This window comes from Rattus norvegicus, chromosome 8 (assembly GCF_036323735.1).
Source record: "Rattus norvegicus strain BN/NHsdMcwi chromosome 8, GRCr8, whole genome shotgun sequence".
Lineage (NCBI taxonomy): Eukaryota > Metazoa > Chordata > Mammalia > Rodentia > Muridae > Rattus > Rattus norvegicus.
The window spans coordinates 20,469,433-20,484,591 of record NC_086026.1 but is presented as its reverse complement, the minus strand read 5'-3'; the positions used below and the strand labels follow the sequence as shown (position 1 = coordinate 20,484,591).

The window sequence follows — 15,159 nt, the reverse complement described above, 5'->3', positions numbered from 1 at the left end:
TACATCCCTGTAGGAGGGACAGGAATGTCTGTGGCAAGACAGACACCCAAGAGCTCCGGGCTCTTCACAGGCCGAAGGGCAGAAGGCACAAATGCCAACGGTGTCTCTTCTCCCCAAAAGTCACAGTGCCTGTTTAGAATCAACACCCCAAAGCAGGTGGGCACAACCGAACTGGAGCACAGGTCTCAGAGGAAATCTTTTCTCTTTGGTGGCACTTCCCAGGCTCCCCATTCATGCTCCCTTGCCTTCCCCATTTCCTCCAAGGGATCTACTCAGTCTACATACATTTCTTTGGCTTTACTAAAGAGCTAAGGACATCATAATGTACTGTGATGTCACCGGACTACTAGGCCCAGCTCAGGACTATGATGTCACTGGACCGCTAGACCCAGCTCAGACTTTTTCACCACCACCCACCTGTCGGATGCAACATGTTTCTTCTTAACACATTACCCCTTTTCATCACCACCACCACCAGTCACTATGTGAGACATTGTTTCTTTTTAGCACATTACCCCTTTTCACCGCCACCACCTGTCAGTATGCATGATTCATATGCAGTGTATGCATAAAATAAACAAAGCCACCACAGTGTGCTACTGTTTCTCCAGTCATCAGCCTCAGGAGGCATTGCCTGAGCTCGGAGGAAAGGTAGTTCTATGAGGGCAGCACAAGGCAAAAACAGTAGTCAGACCTTTCTTAAGATGTAAATATCGGGCTGGAGAGATGGCTCAGCGGTTAAGAGCACTGACTGCTCTTCCAGAGGTCCTGAGTTCAATTCCCAGCAACCACATGGTGGCTCACAACCATCTGAAATGGGATCTGGTGCCCTCTTCTGGTGTGTCTGAAGACAGCTACAGTGTACTTATATATAATAAATAAATAAATCTTAAAAAAAAAAAGATGTAAATATCATCATCAAGTGTCCTTTGTTTAGGAACATGTCAAGTCACCGATAATTCCCCAGTGATGCTTTTTATCTTATTAGGATTTCCACTGCTGTGAAGAGACATCATGACCAAGGCAACTCTTATAAAGGACATTTAATTGGAGCTGGCTTACAGGTTCTGAGGGTCAGTCCAGTATCGTCATGTGGGAAGCACAGCAGTGTCCAGGCAGGCATATCACTGAAGGAGCTGAGAGTCCTGCATCTTCATCCAAAGGAAACCAGGAGCAGACTGTTCCCAGGCAGCTAGGAGAAGGGTTTCCAAAGCCCATCCCACAGTGACACACTTCCTCCAACAAGGCAACACCTCCTAATAGTGCCATTCCCTGGGCCAAGCATATTCAAATCACCACACTCTTAGAACCAAAGCTTTATCACATCAGACATAGAGTGACATAGAGTAGGTCAGATGTGTGGATGACATTGGAAGACTGGAAGGACTCTAGGAGATAAGATCTGGAAAGAAGAGACGGGTACTAAGGAATCTGCCACAATCCAATTAAAGAACTGACACTATGGCTGGAAACACAGTGCCATGTTTCCATCTATTGATCCCAAAATATACAGCATAACACAGAGGTTTATCGCTTAACATGGGGTTTTGTGTGTGTCAGGGCTTCTCAAGTGTTAAAGTGCTCATGAACAATGGGCAGGTCTACAAAATATAGATTCTGAGAGCTTGGAGTATAGCTCAGTAGTAGAGAATTTGTCTAGCATGCATGAGACCCTCAGTTTAATACCTAGCCCTTCAAAAACTAAATCCAACAAACGTAAAATTCAGATTGTGGTTCAGCACATCAAAGCAGGATCTGAGAGCCCAACTTTCCAACCACCTCCTGGTGTCTCTACTGCTGCTGGCCTTGGGCTACATGTTGAGCAGCAACTGTTTAAATGTGTGTAAATTATTGCTATGCTCATGGGTAAGGAAAATAATTTTGCTGCTAGCATATTTTGCTGTTCTGTTGAACCCTCCTGGGCCCCCTCAAGTGTTTGCCCTCTGCTGAGCCTTGCTGATGCTTGTGGAAGCCCTTTGTTCCTGACAAAGGAACATCCTGCCCTTTCTGTTTGGCACCTAGGCGGTAACACCTGGGTGCTAACATCTTTGATGTCAGCTCTTGGTTTCAGTTTCTGTTTTCCTGCTGAGAATGTAAACTCATTTTCCCATTGTGTTTCCACCTGGTGGACTTGGGGTATGTATTCTGTGAACCTCATTAAAGCTTGGGCATTCTCATAACACGAATGACCCAAGTATGCGTTTTTTTTTTTCTTAAACCTCGCAGGCCTACGCCTAGTTCTCAATACTGTAGTGGTGTGGGCACCATCACTGTTCTTATCTTTGAGGCAGGGTCCCTCATTGTGTAAAACAGAGTGGCTTAGCCAAGCCAAGACAGGCTTCAAATTACAATTTTCCTGCCTCTGCCTCCCAAGTACTATAACTTTACACTGTATTTTCTAGCCTCACGTTGGAGATAATTTTAGATGAAAAAAATTGCTATGCAAACAGGATTGCTTCTCATGACAGGGATGAAAGCAGGTCAGATGGTAGTGGTAGAAATTGCTAGAATGGATGCTGCCTGCCTTGGGTCGGTAATGGTGGACAAATCATATTGTGGTCTCTTATAATTATGCTTCTAAATATGAGGATTGCAGTCTATTTGGATTTTACAGTTTGAGGGTATTTTTATTGATTTATTTCTAAGTATGAGTGTTTTTCTAGCAGGGATGTATGTTCCGCAGAAGCCAGAAGAGAGTGTTGGATCCCTGGAGCTAGAGTTACAGATTTGCTGAGAGACACCCTGAGAGTGAGTGCTGGAAATGGACCCCTGAACTTCTGTGTGAACAATAAATGTTCAAAACCATTGAGCCATCTCTCCAGCCTCACAGCTTGAGTTTTTAAAATGTTGTCATTAGGGCTGCTGTCAGTGAAAAGTTGATACTTTTATCCCCAAGAGCTTCAGAAAAGCTAATTTCAGGGAAAGCAGGTGTCAGACCTACATCTGAATCCAGCAGCAAGACTAATGCTGACCCTACTCAGCCCCGCTTGGCTGTGTGCTTTCCTTCTTGCCTAGCCTTCCCTGTCTTTGTAAGCATGTACCTAACATTGCAGCTTAGACTCAATGGTCCTGATACATGTCAGGGGAACGATGGGCCAAAGAGCCTTAAATGACGGAAATGGTTCTCATTTTTTAAAATTCGTGTGTTTTGCCTATATGTATGCATCTGTACCACATGTGACCATGGAACTTGCAGAGGTCAGAAGGGGGAAATGGATTTAAGGATGGTTGGGAGCCACCACGTGGGTGCTGGGAACAGAGCCCGGGTTCTCTGCAAGAATAACAAGTGCTCTTAACTGCTGAGCCATCTCTCCAGCCCATGCTTCTCATTTCTTACTCAAGTAAATGGCTCTGGCCCTGCGCTGTGACTTTAAGATGGCATTTGTAGCTTGGGAGTGTCTAGGCCCCTTTTTTTCTTGCACATTCAGTCTCACCACCATTGAGCAACTGCCACTTTTGGTGCTAATATCGGGGGAGCCAGAATGGCAGGCTGCCAGACAGAAGCTCTTGGATTACTTCTGTTCCTGCAAGATATTCTTTCTTTTGGATTTTTTGCCGAATAGGCATCGCAATGCGCATCCCCGGTAGGCCAGGAACTTGCTATGTACCTTAGACTGCTTCAAACTTGTAGTGATTCCCCTGCCTCTGTGTCCCGAGTGCTAAGATTGCAGAGTGCACTGCCCCTGGCATTCTTTTGGATTTTATACATGACTCTGAGTACTCCCCCTTAAAAAGCTCTACTTAAATGTTAGGGTTTTTATCCCGGATGCGGTAAGAGATTAGAGTGAGCTTAGAGCTATGAAATCATCTGAAACTATTCTGCTGTGATTTGAACTCATCGTCTCCCTCAGTGCCAGGCTTGCAATGCAGTGCTAGCTGGGAACTTTTGAAAGTGGGGCCTAGTTTGAAGGTGGCGATCACCTTCAAAAAGTGGGTCCTTGAGAGAATATCATCCCGGACTTGTTCCCATTTCACTCTCTCTACTTCCTGTCCACCAAGATATGAACTGTTCCTTGCCTTCCTTGCCTTGATGGACTGAAGACCTCTGAAACTGTAAGCTAGAACAAACCTTTCCTCCCTCCATTAAGTTCTGCCTGCCAGTTATTGTGGTCACACGATGCTAAAGTAACCAATGCTCCCGGCCGACCTGGCTTCAGCTGTATTCTGAAGAGAGGTAACAGTACACAGGAACTAGCCACACTGATGTCACAATGCTTCCTCTGACCAGTGGTGATTGTTTACTCCAAGCCCAGGGCAATGACCCAATGAATGAGGTGTCTAAAGTAACTAAGTTCAGATCCACAGAGCACAGGTAAAACCAAGGCCTGGTGGTGTTGCAGGTTCAAGGAGTAGGTGTGTGGGGACAGGTGTATCCCTTGAGAACTGGTAGTCTTACTACAACTCAATCTAGCTCTGGGATCAGTGAAAGACTTTGGTACAAAAGACAAGGTGAAGAGCCTTAGAAAAAGACACCTGACACTGACCTCTGACCTCCGAACGTGTGCACACACATATGCATGTGCACGCTTAAGTTCCCCAGTGGGCGGACAACATTAGAAGTTACACCTACCTACCTTCTCCACACCTATAAAGTTCAAAGATACAAAATAAAAACCAAAATATTAAAAGAGGTTTAAAAGTTTATTTTCAGTTTTCTTCGGCCAAAAATGAATCCTTATGGGATGTGGTGGCAGAAGGAGGCAAATCTCTGTGAGTTCAAGGCCAGCTTTGTTTCAGCAAGTTTCAGGACAGCCAGAACCACATAGAAAGACCCTGTCTCCAAAACAAGATTTATGAAAGAATGTATTAAAAGGCAAAATGTAAAAAGTAGCATGTGAGGGGTTGGGGATTTAGCTCAGTGGTAGAGTGCTTGCCTAGGAAGCACAAGGCCCTGGGTTCGGTCCCCAGCTCTGAAAAAAAGAACCAAAAAAAAAAAAAGTAGCATGTGTCACATACTTTGTGCTGGGCATTGTCTTCACAGCTTTAAACCTCACGGCTACCTTTGGAACACTTTTACTGAGAGTTGAGAGAACTGACTTCTAGGGAAGTTCAAGATCAGAGCTGGTAAACTAGAAATTTACATCTGTGAAGTTGGACTCTGGATCCAACATATCAACCATTATTCTGTTTTATCCCCCAAGATACCAGGTATGTCTACAGAGATAAACCTGTAGCCTGACAAATCATGGTGCCACATGTCTTTAGTCACAGCATTAGGGACATAGAGGCAGAGGATCTCTGTGAGTTCAAGGCCAGCCTGTCTATATGTAGAATTCCAGAGCATTCAGTGAGATCATCTCTCAACAACCAAAACTTCAGCCTCTTATAATTTACAAAACACAGAACCCTATATGAAAAGCATCTTAAATTTAGAATTCCTGTCAGAAAAAATACAGAATGACCAGTGTGTGGTTGACCTCAAGGATAGGTGCACACAGGAACCTGAACAGAGTTTCCTTTTTGTGCTCCCTGGTGTATGTCAGACTTGTGTGGCGTCACCTGATTCTCAGATTCATATCCTAGTTTGAACTAAAAAAAAATCATTTTTATTGGTTCCAGTGAGAACAATTACTGCAAAATACTGTGGTTTACCCACTCTAGGTCATGTGCCCATCCTTGGGCCAGTCACAATAGCAAGGGGGCTAAAGGATAGGAATTGTCTGGTCTTGGCCATACCTCACCTCTGTGCCTAGGGGTGCTGGGTCTGTATCAAACAGCAATGTTCTGAACAAGAAAGAAAACCTAAGCTGAAGACTTTATACTTTTAAAAAATCTGCAAACTGCCTTCACATGTCGCTTAACCGTTGAGTCTCCATGAACCCTGGGAAGAGGGCAGACCAAGTACAACTAAGGACACCACAGTGGATTAAGCTGTTCAAAAAAGTCTCTCAGAGAGTTATCTTCCCCCTAACTTGAATCTGGGCTGGCCCTCATACTTAACTGTAGGACGATGTCACTATACTGGTGAAGGCAGGTACAAGATAGAACGAGGCCTGTCATTGGAAGAGAAGGAAGGATGGGCAGGAGAAGTGTTTTAGAGAGGGGAGGAGACTGGAGCTAGAAAGGAAAGCAGCAGAGAGAACATGGAGGCGGATGTTAAGCTTCCTCTCTGCACATTTACAGGTTGTTATGAATGTTCTTAAGGGATGGATGTGTACAGGGCTTTGTACGTCTAGGTGGGCAATTATATCTCATCAGTTGGATCAGTGGTTATTGTGTTGTGTGTTCTTTCATGTGGTGATTTAATTGAATTCAAGAGAGTAAGTGGTGGCTGGAGACATGGGCATGTCTGGCATGGTGGCAACCTGCCCTGGGAACTAGATGGGTAGAGATACTGCTGCCAGGCTCAGAGAGAAGCTATCGACTGTGTGACTGGGATAGAGCAAAGTTGGTGAGATGTTTTGCTGACTGAGAGGAAGATGTCTACCAGGTATCTTGGGGCACTACCGTGCTGGATCTAGTGCGGGATAAAAGACAGCCTTTTTTATAATTTTACAACACGTAACCCATAAAATGTAGCAAATTTTACAATTCCTCAGCCTCGGCTGCCAAAGCACTCGCAGCCTCACTCTTCCCTGGAGAATGCTCTTAGGACACTCTCTCTGAACACCCAGAAAACAAACTGGTTCCTGTAGCAAAGGTACAAGGAGACAGGCACTCCAGCGACACTTCCAGCTGGGCCTTTAGCTGACAGGAAATAGACGCCAGGTAAAAGAATTACGCCACTTCGGACACTTCCAGGGTGGTGTGGCCTAGAGCAATATAGGTCTAAACTTTAGACTCTAAAGAGAAGCCATGACTCCAGTGGTTCCGGGTACCAAGAGTCATGATGTCTACTCTTAGCCTACAGTACTTGCTGTGATTCCTCCTGGTTTCCTATTTAAAACAGAATATGTCTCAATCTCAAATTTCCACTTGAGGACTTTCTAACCAAGATGCCAGTTGGGTAGAGCACAGAATTGTCCAGTCATCAGGTCAGCAAATGACAGAGGGGTATCAGGCAACTGAACCAAATGTGTTTGAAAAACAATCGGGAAGGTTAATGTCCTGTTCAGGACTCCTGAGCCTCTGCTGGGAAAGGTGCACAAGAGTAATGCAGATGTGTCTCCTTAAGGTAAGGCCTGAGGGATTGGGTCCCCACATCGCAAGGGCCTGTGGGATATTGGAGCCCACTCTCCTGGCTTTTCCCCAAGGAATGCTTGGTTTGCTTTTGCCTTGCGTTTGCATTTTTGGCTTTGTTTTTGGAAACTTTCACTTTGTGGCAGATGTTTCCCTAGAATCAGTAAGTTTGGACTGTGATTCATTCTTATCTCTGAGTGAAAGACCTCTGGAGAGGACCTTTCCCTCAGGAGGAGACCCAAGCGCCCAATGACCGAGCCGAGTCCACTCTGATGCAATCAGCAAGAGGGTTTATTGGAAAACACAGGTACCTGCGAGCACACAGTCTCTTCGGTGGACTTGCGTGCCCAGCAGCTCCAGCATGGGGCTTTTATAGGGTTTGGGGAAGCAGAAGCGGGCGTACAGAAGCAGATGCATAGTTACGGGGATTGGTGGATTCAAATGAGGCACATAGACATGTTCACATATGATTGGCTATTTCACATGATGAGGTAATAAGGTATAGCTACACACGTTGGCAGGTTTGGGGCGTCCTGGATGTCGGGTGCTGGGGGCTTATCTCTTCCTGCCAGGTGGCCTGAGAGTCAGATCCGGTACTCCTGGTCTGTTCTGCATTCCTTTCCTTTTATGGTCGGTTAGTTCTAGCGGCAGGGCGGGGCTGCCTGGACTTGCTTTTCACAGTGTTTAGCCCTGAGGTTGTGAATTTTGAAACTTACTCTTTTAACTTCATATTTTTAAACCTTAAATCTGTATAATTTTCCTTTCATGAGGACTGTGGGAGTGAACAGATAAGGTGATGCGGTTGAGTCAACACGCGGGCCTGGTCTGGGTAAATCAGCTAATGTCCAGATGTTCTCTCCCGATGGTAACTTAGTTCCGACAATTTGCCCCACCGACCTGTTCTAAACACAGCTAGATGATTATTAAAAGGTTAGGAAGGTCTTGCCGGATCGTTGGTAAGCCAAACAAGGATGAGGAACTGACTTGGTTTACTAATTTGCACAGAGACGCTAGATGTCAATAATTAAACCAGAATTTCACAGGTATGTAATTTATCATTCTCTCTATACTGTAACCGCAATTGGTTATGTACCCATGTGCTGTGTTAGATATTAGCGCTTGCTGAATCTATATTTCACCTTGATACAGTTCATGGATTAGCAGGAAACTGTGGGGATAGAGAAGGAAGGGAAGAAGTACAGTGTGCACTTGGTGGAACGTAGAAAGTTCTTAAAAGAGACTACGTGGAAAAAAATAGATGTATAAATAAAGGTAGCCTGAGATGTCTCGGTGTCAGAGTATGTGAACTGCACTTCCTGATCCAAGTCTTTCGCTGATTCCACACATCCTTCTTCAGGTTCTGAACCCGACCCGCTTGACTCCTGGAAACACAACACCACAGAGCAAGAGACAGGGGACAGGCAGTTGACAGGGATAATGGCCAGTTGCGCAAGACTGCGCGTGCGTGCACGTGGGTGGGGCTGAGCTTGGAAGGGGCTGCGCGTGCGCTGGGTTGGAGGTGGGCGGGGGCTGGGCACGGCGCGGCCTTCCCGGCGGCCTCTGCGGAGGCGGGCCCAAGCTGGTTCCCGCCGTCCGACCCCGCCATTGGCGGGCCGTTTGAATGACGGAAGTAACGAGATCGGGGCCATGGCTGTCCAGCAGGTACCCAAACGGCTGCTGGGTAACTGGCAGGGTGCAGATTCCTGTGTGCTGTGAGGTCCGACCACACACGCTGTCAGGTGAGTGACGGAGGCCCGTCAGGGTTCTCCAAGCAGGCCGCGAGCCGGCTGGCGAGCCTTCCGGCCCTTTAAACAGCCCCGAGGCCGGTCCTGCAGTGAGCTCGGCCTTTTCTGTGGCATCCGCCACCCGTAGCTCTTCTGAGACTCTTCTAACTTAACTCAGCCTTGAAAAAATGGCAGTCCCAACTAGGACTGTTAGTTCACCTTGTAATCCCAGCACTTGCGAGGCAGTGCAGAGGCAGGAGGAATGCCTCTAGTTCAAGGCCAGCCTAGGCAACAAACAGTGAGACCCTGCCTCAAGAAACTGCAGCCGGCGAATGGTTGTCGTCAGTCTTACATTAAAAATGTGTTCGGCGGTTTGTAAGTAATTAAGCCACACATTTAGTACAGCTACGTGTGGTGGCTATGACTCCCCTTACACAGTAAAATTAACAAGACCCAAGGGATTTGAAACTTAGCTGCTGCCTTCTGCTAATGAATGGCAACGATGGCTCCCGCATCCATATCTATTAATTTTGTGATTACTGTGTGTCAGATACTGCCTAATCCTCAGAATTAAATCTATTAAGTCCTACTGTGTCCATTATCACTGGACATTTAAAGAATCCACGTGGATAGAAATGTAGTGAACAAACCAGGCGACAAGATTCTAATTAATAGGTGCAGGAGGAATAAATATTTTCTCAATATGGAAAACGACTTACAATACTCCTCCTCTCTTGGAGCCTCAACCATCTTCAGGAGTTTCTTCTTTAGAATGTGGTGTATTGGAAAAAGTTTTCAGTTCAAGCAGTTACTACTGTTTGACATTTGTTCTCTCGGATGTAGTCACGACTGGGTCTGCCATGTAGTACTGTGTATGAATTAAATCACTGTCTCCTTCAGTCAACCCAGAATTATTTATAAGATGCAACACAGTTTTTTACACAGAAGACATGAGGTGATGAATAAGATCATACTTGTCCTGACCACAGTCGTGATGGAGAATTCTTTGCAAAAGGCGTTGGTTTCTACTAGGCTACCCAAGCACTTCATTGAAACAGTATTTTTAAGTTGTTATAGTTGAGTATTGAGTTTTTAAAACTATAGCTACTTCACTCAGTTATTAAGACCCTATCTACAAAAGGCAAGTAGTAATGAAAAACTAAAGGAGAAGTGATCCCTATTTGAATACAGATAGTCTATATTCCAGGGAAGATGAGTGAGTGAAGCTTGTTCATAGAGGACAGCTCCTCAGAAGCAGCCGAGCTTACGCTAGCTTCACAACTGTAAATATCCAGTAATAAGTTTGCCTTCCTCATCACCGTAAGGAGACTCCTCTCAAAGAAGATCATGACGTGCCGATGCCAAGTGTATACTTTTTGGTAGTGGTGATCATGGGAACAGGTTGATAGCTTAATTACGTGGAAAGAGTTCCAAGTTACACAAGCTCTCACACACCATATTCCTCTAGATAAGAGCATGTTAAAGAAAAATCTGAGTTCTAGAGCAGACGACTAGGAGTGTAGCACAGCGGATGCATGAGCAAAGCCCAGAGTTCCATCCCAGAACGAAGGACGTCAAGAACACCCAGACTTAGCAATAGAACAGACCCAGGAATCTAACTACTTATGTCATTAGAATTATTCCATAGGACTTTTTAAAAATGGTCATTAAAAAAAAGTATCCTGGTAAACTTTATATCACCTTGACACAAGTTAGAGAGTCATTTGTTAAGAGAACATTCAATTTTTAAAAATGCTCACATAAAATCTGCCTATAGGCACAACTGTAATACAATTTCTTGATGACTTGTTGATGTGTGTGCTGTGCCATCCTTGGGCAGCTCATGCGTGATGGGTTAAGAAAGTAGGTTGAGGGGGTTGGGGATTTAGCTCAGTGGTAGAGCGCTTGCCTAGCAAGCGCAAGGCCCTGGGTTCGGTCCCCAGCTCCGAAAAAAAAAAAAAAAAAAGAAAGTAGGTTGAGTAAGGCAAGAGCAGCACATTGCCATGGCCTCTGCACCAGTGCTTCTGTGTTTCTACCTTTGAGTTTCTGCCCTGACTTCCCTCACTGATGGACTAGGATGTAGAAATACAAGCTGAAATAAACCCTTTATTCCAAAGTTGCTTTTGTTCGTGGTCTTTTATTGAAACAAAAACCCCTAATACAACGTGTTTGTAATTGTTGAGGGATCTTTTAAACAAAGCCCATGGGATTGATAATTTTCCATGAGATTTAATGGTGCTAAATTATCAAATTATGTACAGCAAACCCTTAAAGTTACCTTTTTATTTTTTTATTAGGTACAGCTTATCAGTGTTAAATTGTACTTGTGAAAACATTTTTTTGGTGCCAATACATCTTTTAAGTGCTTAATAAACTATGGGAATGCCAAGACAGGAAAGAAGGGCTGAACTACTTACTGTCAGCTAGCTATAGACAGGGCAAACTTGTGAGTTCTATCCACTGTTCATTTTCTTCATCCGTTTGACAACCAGTGATCTAAAGAGCAGAGTCATAACTGTTTGTATCTAAGTTGGACTTGATTTACCTGGATGTAGTAAATCTATAGGGTAACCTTTAAATATTGAAAATATTGACATGGATTTTTAAAATCATTTTAATTGTTGCTCTATTTCAGTAATATTTTATAGACATTATTTCTCTTCAATTCAGATCCTTTATATTTAAAATACTCAGAAATGAAAAGAAAGGTAATGAATGGGAAGCTGAGATTGAGTCCAAATGAAGAAGCCTTCATTTTGAAGGAAGATTATGAACGAAGACGGAAACTAAGATTGCTACAGGTATGGTTTACTTGGAGTTTAAATTCTTGTCTTCCTCAAGTCATTCATATATTTTGTATTAGTTTGTTCTAAACAAAGTGTTGCATTTACAATCTTTTTCCATCCTTGAGAGAGCCCTGGTTCTTGCTTATTTACATTTGAAAAATAAGCTGGTAAGTACATTGGAGAAGAGTTGAAAGGTATCACTTAACTCAAGTATTGTAAAATAGTTATTTAAGTAGCTATATATTTTTTAAAATTTTTTATTCTTTGATAATTGCATATGTGATACAATCTATTTAGATCACTGTCCACCCCTGTCTTCTCCCTCCATTTTCTTCCCAACTTTCTCTCATATTTTCCCTACTTCATGTCTTTTTCTTTTTTCTTTTTAATAACCCAGTATTTAATTCTGCCTGCATGGTGCCGTCCATTGGAGCATGAACAACTTACTATTGGACCATATTGCTGAACAAAACTTACTGTCCTCCAACAGCTGTCAGCTCATGATAGTTCTGTAGCTAGGGTGGGGTCTCAAGAACCCTCCCTCCATTTAGGAATGTTGACTTGATTGATCTTGTGTCAGCAAGATCCATGCCTGCAACACTTCTGTTGTGTCCAGAAGACATTATTTTGCAATTTCTGGCTGTTAAAATCTTTCTGTCCCATTTCTCAATGGTACATAGTTGGGGAACATTAGAAAAGGAAGCTCAAGAAGAATTTGGAAAAGACTGTTGGAAAGATGAAACAGACTTAACTAATATGAGCATCTAAGACAAGTTTATTAGGAAAGTTTAGATTTCCCTTTCTAACAATCTAAAGTTAAACTTTTGTGAGTCATGTAATAGATTTCTACCTAGAGAGGGAGCTCCCATCTAACCTTGTCTGTGAAACTTGTGAAATCCTCTTACTCTTAGCATCTTAAGTATTACTGGAACTAGAGTAGCTGAAACAAGAAATACCCTTGAGGGCTGCTGGGATGGCTCAGTAGGTAAAGGTACTTTACTGTCAAACTTGACTATCAAGGTCCTCATGCAGGGACCCTCATGTAGGTTGTCTTCTGACTCCTGTGCTACACACACACGCACGCACACACGAATGCAATAAATATTTTCTAAATAGTCTCTCTGTTTTTTTTCTCTGTCAGTTTAACTTTTTTTTGCTATCGTCTGTATCTAAATGAGTATTTAGGAGAATTGACAGACCTGAAGAGAATTCATTTGCATTCTTATTCTCAGCTAGATTTTTTTTTTAAATGTTTAAACCCCTTTCATGTACTTCATATGAAATACTTATCTTTCAGGTTCGAGAACAAGAAAGGGGCATTGCCTTCCAGATAAGAGAAGACATAAAACAGAGGCGAAACCAGCAGGTTTCTCATTTGGCTGAGGAGCTAAGGGCAGAATGGGAAGAAGCACAAAGCCAGAAAATACAGAACTTGGAAAAACTGTATTTGGCAAGTTTAAGACATATGGGAGATGGACATCAACAGGCTAAAGAAAATGTAAGTGATGACCTCATCTGATTATTGATGGAGACAGTGTGGTTATATTAAATTAATTTATTGAATGCTTACATGATAAGCCTGTTTTAATGTATAGACGCAATGGGAGAGGCACGCTGACCTTTATTTTTTAAATCAGTTCAATCTACCATGAGAATAATGGTGTATCCATTGGCACGCCTTTCTTCTTCTGGTTAATAATTACAAGTTAGTAGTATTTCTTCCAATTCCTGCCTGTATAAAAGGATGGTAACCTATGCAATCAGAAATTGTTCTTCTCAAGCAGTTTGGACACATTCAGGGGACTAAATTCAGATTTCCAAATTCAGACTCATTCCTGACACCTCTAAATATGTATGACTGAATATGCACTTGTTTTTGTTGATGACTTTCCTAAAGGCAACATAGAGCTCAGTGTTTTCAGTTAGTTCCTTGAGTTTATATTTATTTGATTGCTTACTGTGATTTCTGGCTAGAAAATAGTCCTTTGGCCAGTACATGTATGTCTGTAATCTAAAACTCAAGAAAAGAGACAGAAGGACTACCTTACCATCAGAGCCAGCCAGGGCAACATAGTGAGTTTCAGGTCAGTCAAAGGTACATAACAACAAAATAAAGAGCAAAAGGGGAGTGGGGAGGGAAGAAAGAAAGAAAGAGAGAGAGAGAGAGAGAGAGAGAGAGAGAGAGAGAGAGAAAGGCTAGTTTGCGTGTTTGTACCTGCAGTCCTAAGTCCTAACTTTTACTTTTTTACCTTTTTGTGTCACTGTTGGCCTTGTGTTTAAGCGTTTTCTCAATCCTAACTTATTTGAGTGTCACACACATGATTTTTGAAGGCCAGAGAACCAACTGTATTACTATACCTTTGGTGTTTTAGTTTAAATAAACTATTTTATTGGTTAATTTAGCCCCGTGCAGATTGGCTTGCTCTTTTCTGTGTTATAGGCAGTTAGGTGCTCAGCACTGTACCATGGAGGTTGGTCTATTGCCATGCTTTGGGAGACATTTGTGTACTGTGGGAAGAGATGATGTTGATGTCAAGTAAACACACTTCTGTTCCTCTTGTCTAACATGAATTTTTAAGTAGTATATACTTCTAGGAACCTGACTTGGATGCTCTTTCTCGGCGGGCAGCAGAAAGAAAAACAAAAGCAGAAGCGAGGCATAAAGAAGCCCTAAAAGCACAGAAAAAACAAAAAGAAATGTTAATGAAACAGAAAACCAGGTGACATAATAACTTTTACCGTATTTTTAGCTGAAATCATTGTGGCAAGAAATAGAGTGTGTATAGGAGTCTGTGGAAAGGACATACTAAATAAAAGGTTGTGTATCTGTGGTACTCTGAACTGTGCTCACTAATGCAGTAGGGGATGGTTTTACTAGATGAGTGAACATTGAGTTCAGCAGGAGTTACTAAGTTTCTGAAGAAATATATGGACAGTTCCGACTTAACATCAGCCAAAAACTGCCTCTAATGTGAAAACAAAGTAAAAAGTTTTGTGTGATTGAGAACATTACAGAAGTCTTAGGCAGGGTATGGTGACACACACCTTTAATGCCAGTGCTTGGGAGGCAGAAGCACACAGATCTTTGTGAGTTCAAGACCAGCCTGATCTATACATATTGGGTTCTAGTCCAGTCAGGGTGAGACTATCTCAAAACACATGCCCATATACACGCATATACACAAGCACCTACAGTTGTAGACTAAGCTTCTGGCATTAGTAACTTTTACATGCTGTTAGTGGTCTGTATTGGTCATTTTACACAGTGACCTATCTTTAACATTTCTAGTTCTGCTCTTATTGTAAAGAACTCTCCATTGACCCTCTCAGTTGACCCTCCTGTCTTTATATAAGTCTCTTGTAGCTGGTAAACACGTTCAAACATGTATGCTTTGTAAACAAGCAGCAAACTGGGTGTGGCCTCACCTAGAAGATGAGTCTCTGGCTTTATGTTTTTGACTCTGTACTGATATCAAGTAAATGCATTTCTAGTCCACTTGGTGAAAACGGGTATTACCTGAGAGACTAAT

At 43.0% G+C, this 15,159-nt stretch overlaps 1 protein-coding gene across 19 annotated transcripts in view; it reads left to right on the top strand.

The window, feature by feature from the left end:
* Positions 1-8,623: 8,623 nt before the first annotated feature.
* Cep295 (centrosomal protein 295) overlaps positions 8,624-15,159 on the top strand; it is a 38,002-nt gene continuing 31,466 nt past the window's right edge. For 17 of the 19 annotated variants that reach the window (XR_010053990.1, XM_063265721.1, XM_063265710.1 and 14 more), the window contains exons 1-4: positions 8,624-8,858; positions 11,514-11,644; positions 12,927-13,127; positions 14,225-14,349. Coding sequence is in view for 18 of the 19 variants with exons in the window: in XM_063265721.1 (XP_063121791.1) it covers positions 8,741-8,858; positions 11,514-11,644; positions 12,927-13,127; positions 14,225-14,349 (575 nt within the window). In the remaining variant the exon portion in view is untranslated. Of the gene's footprint in view, positions 8,859-11,513; positions 11,645-12,926; positions 13,128-14,211; positions 14,350-15,159 lie in introns of those variants that run through there. The other 2 variants (NM_001271048.2, XM_063265715.1) reach the window with 2 other exon arrangements.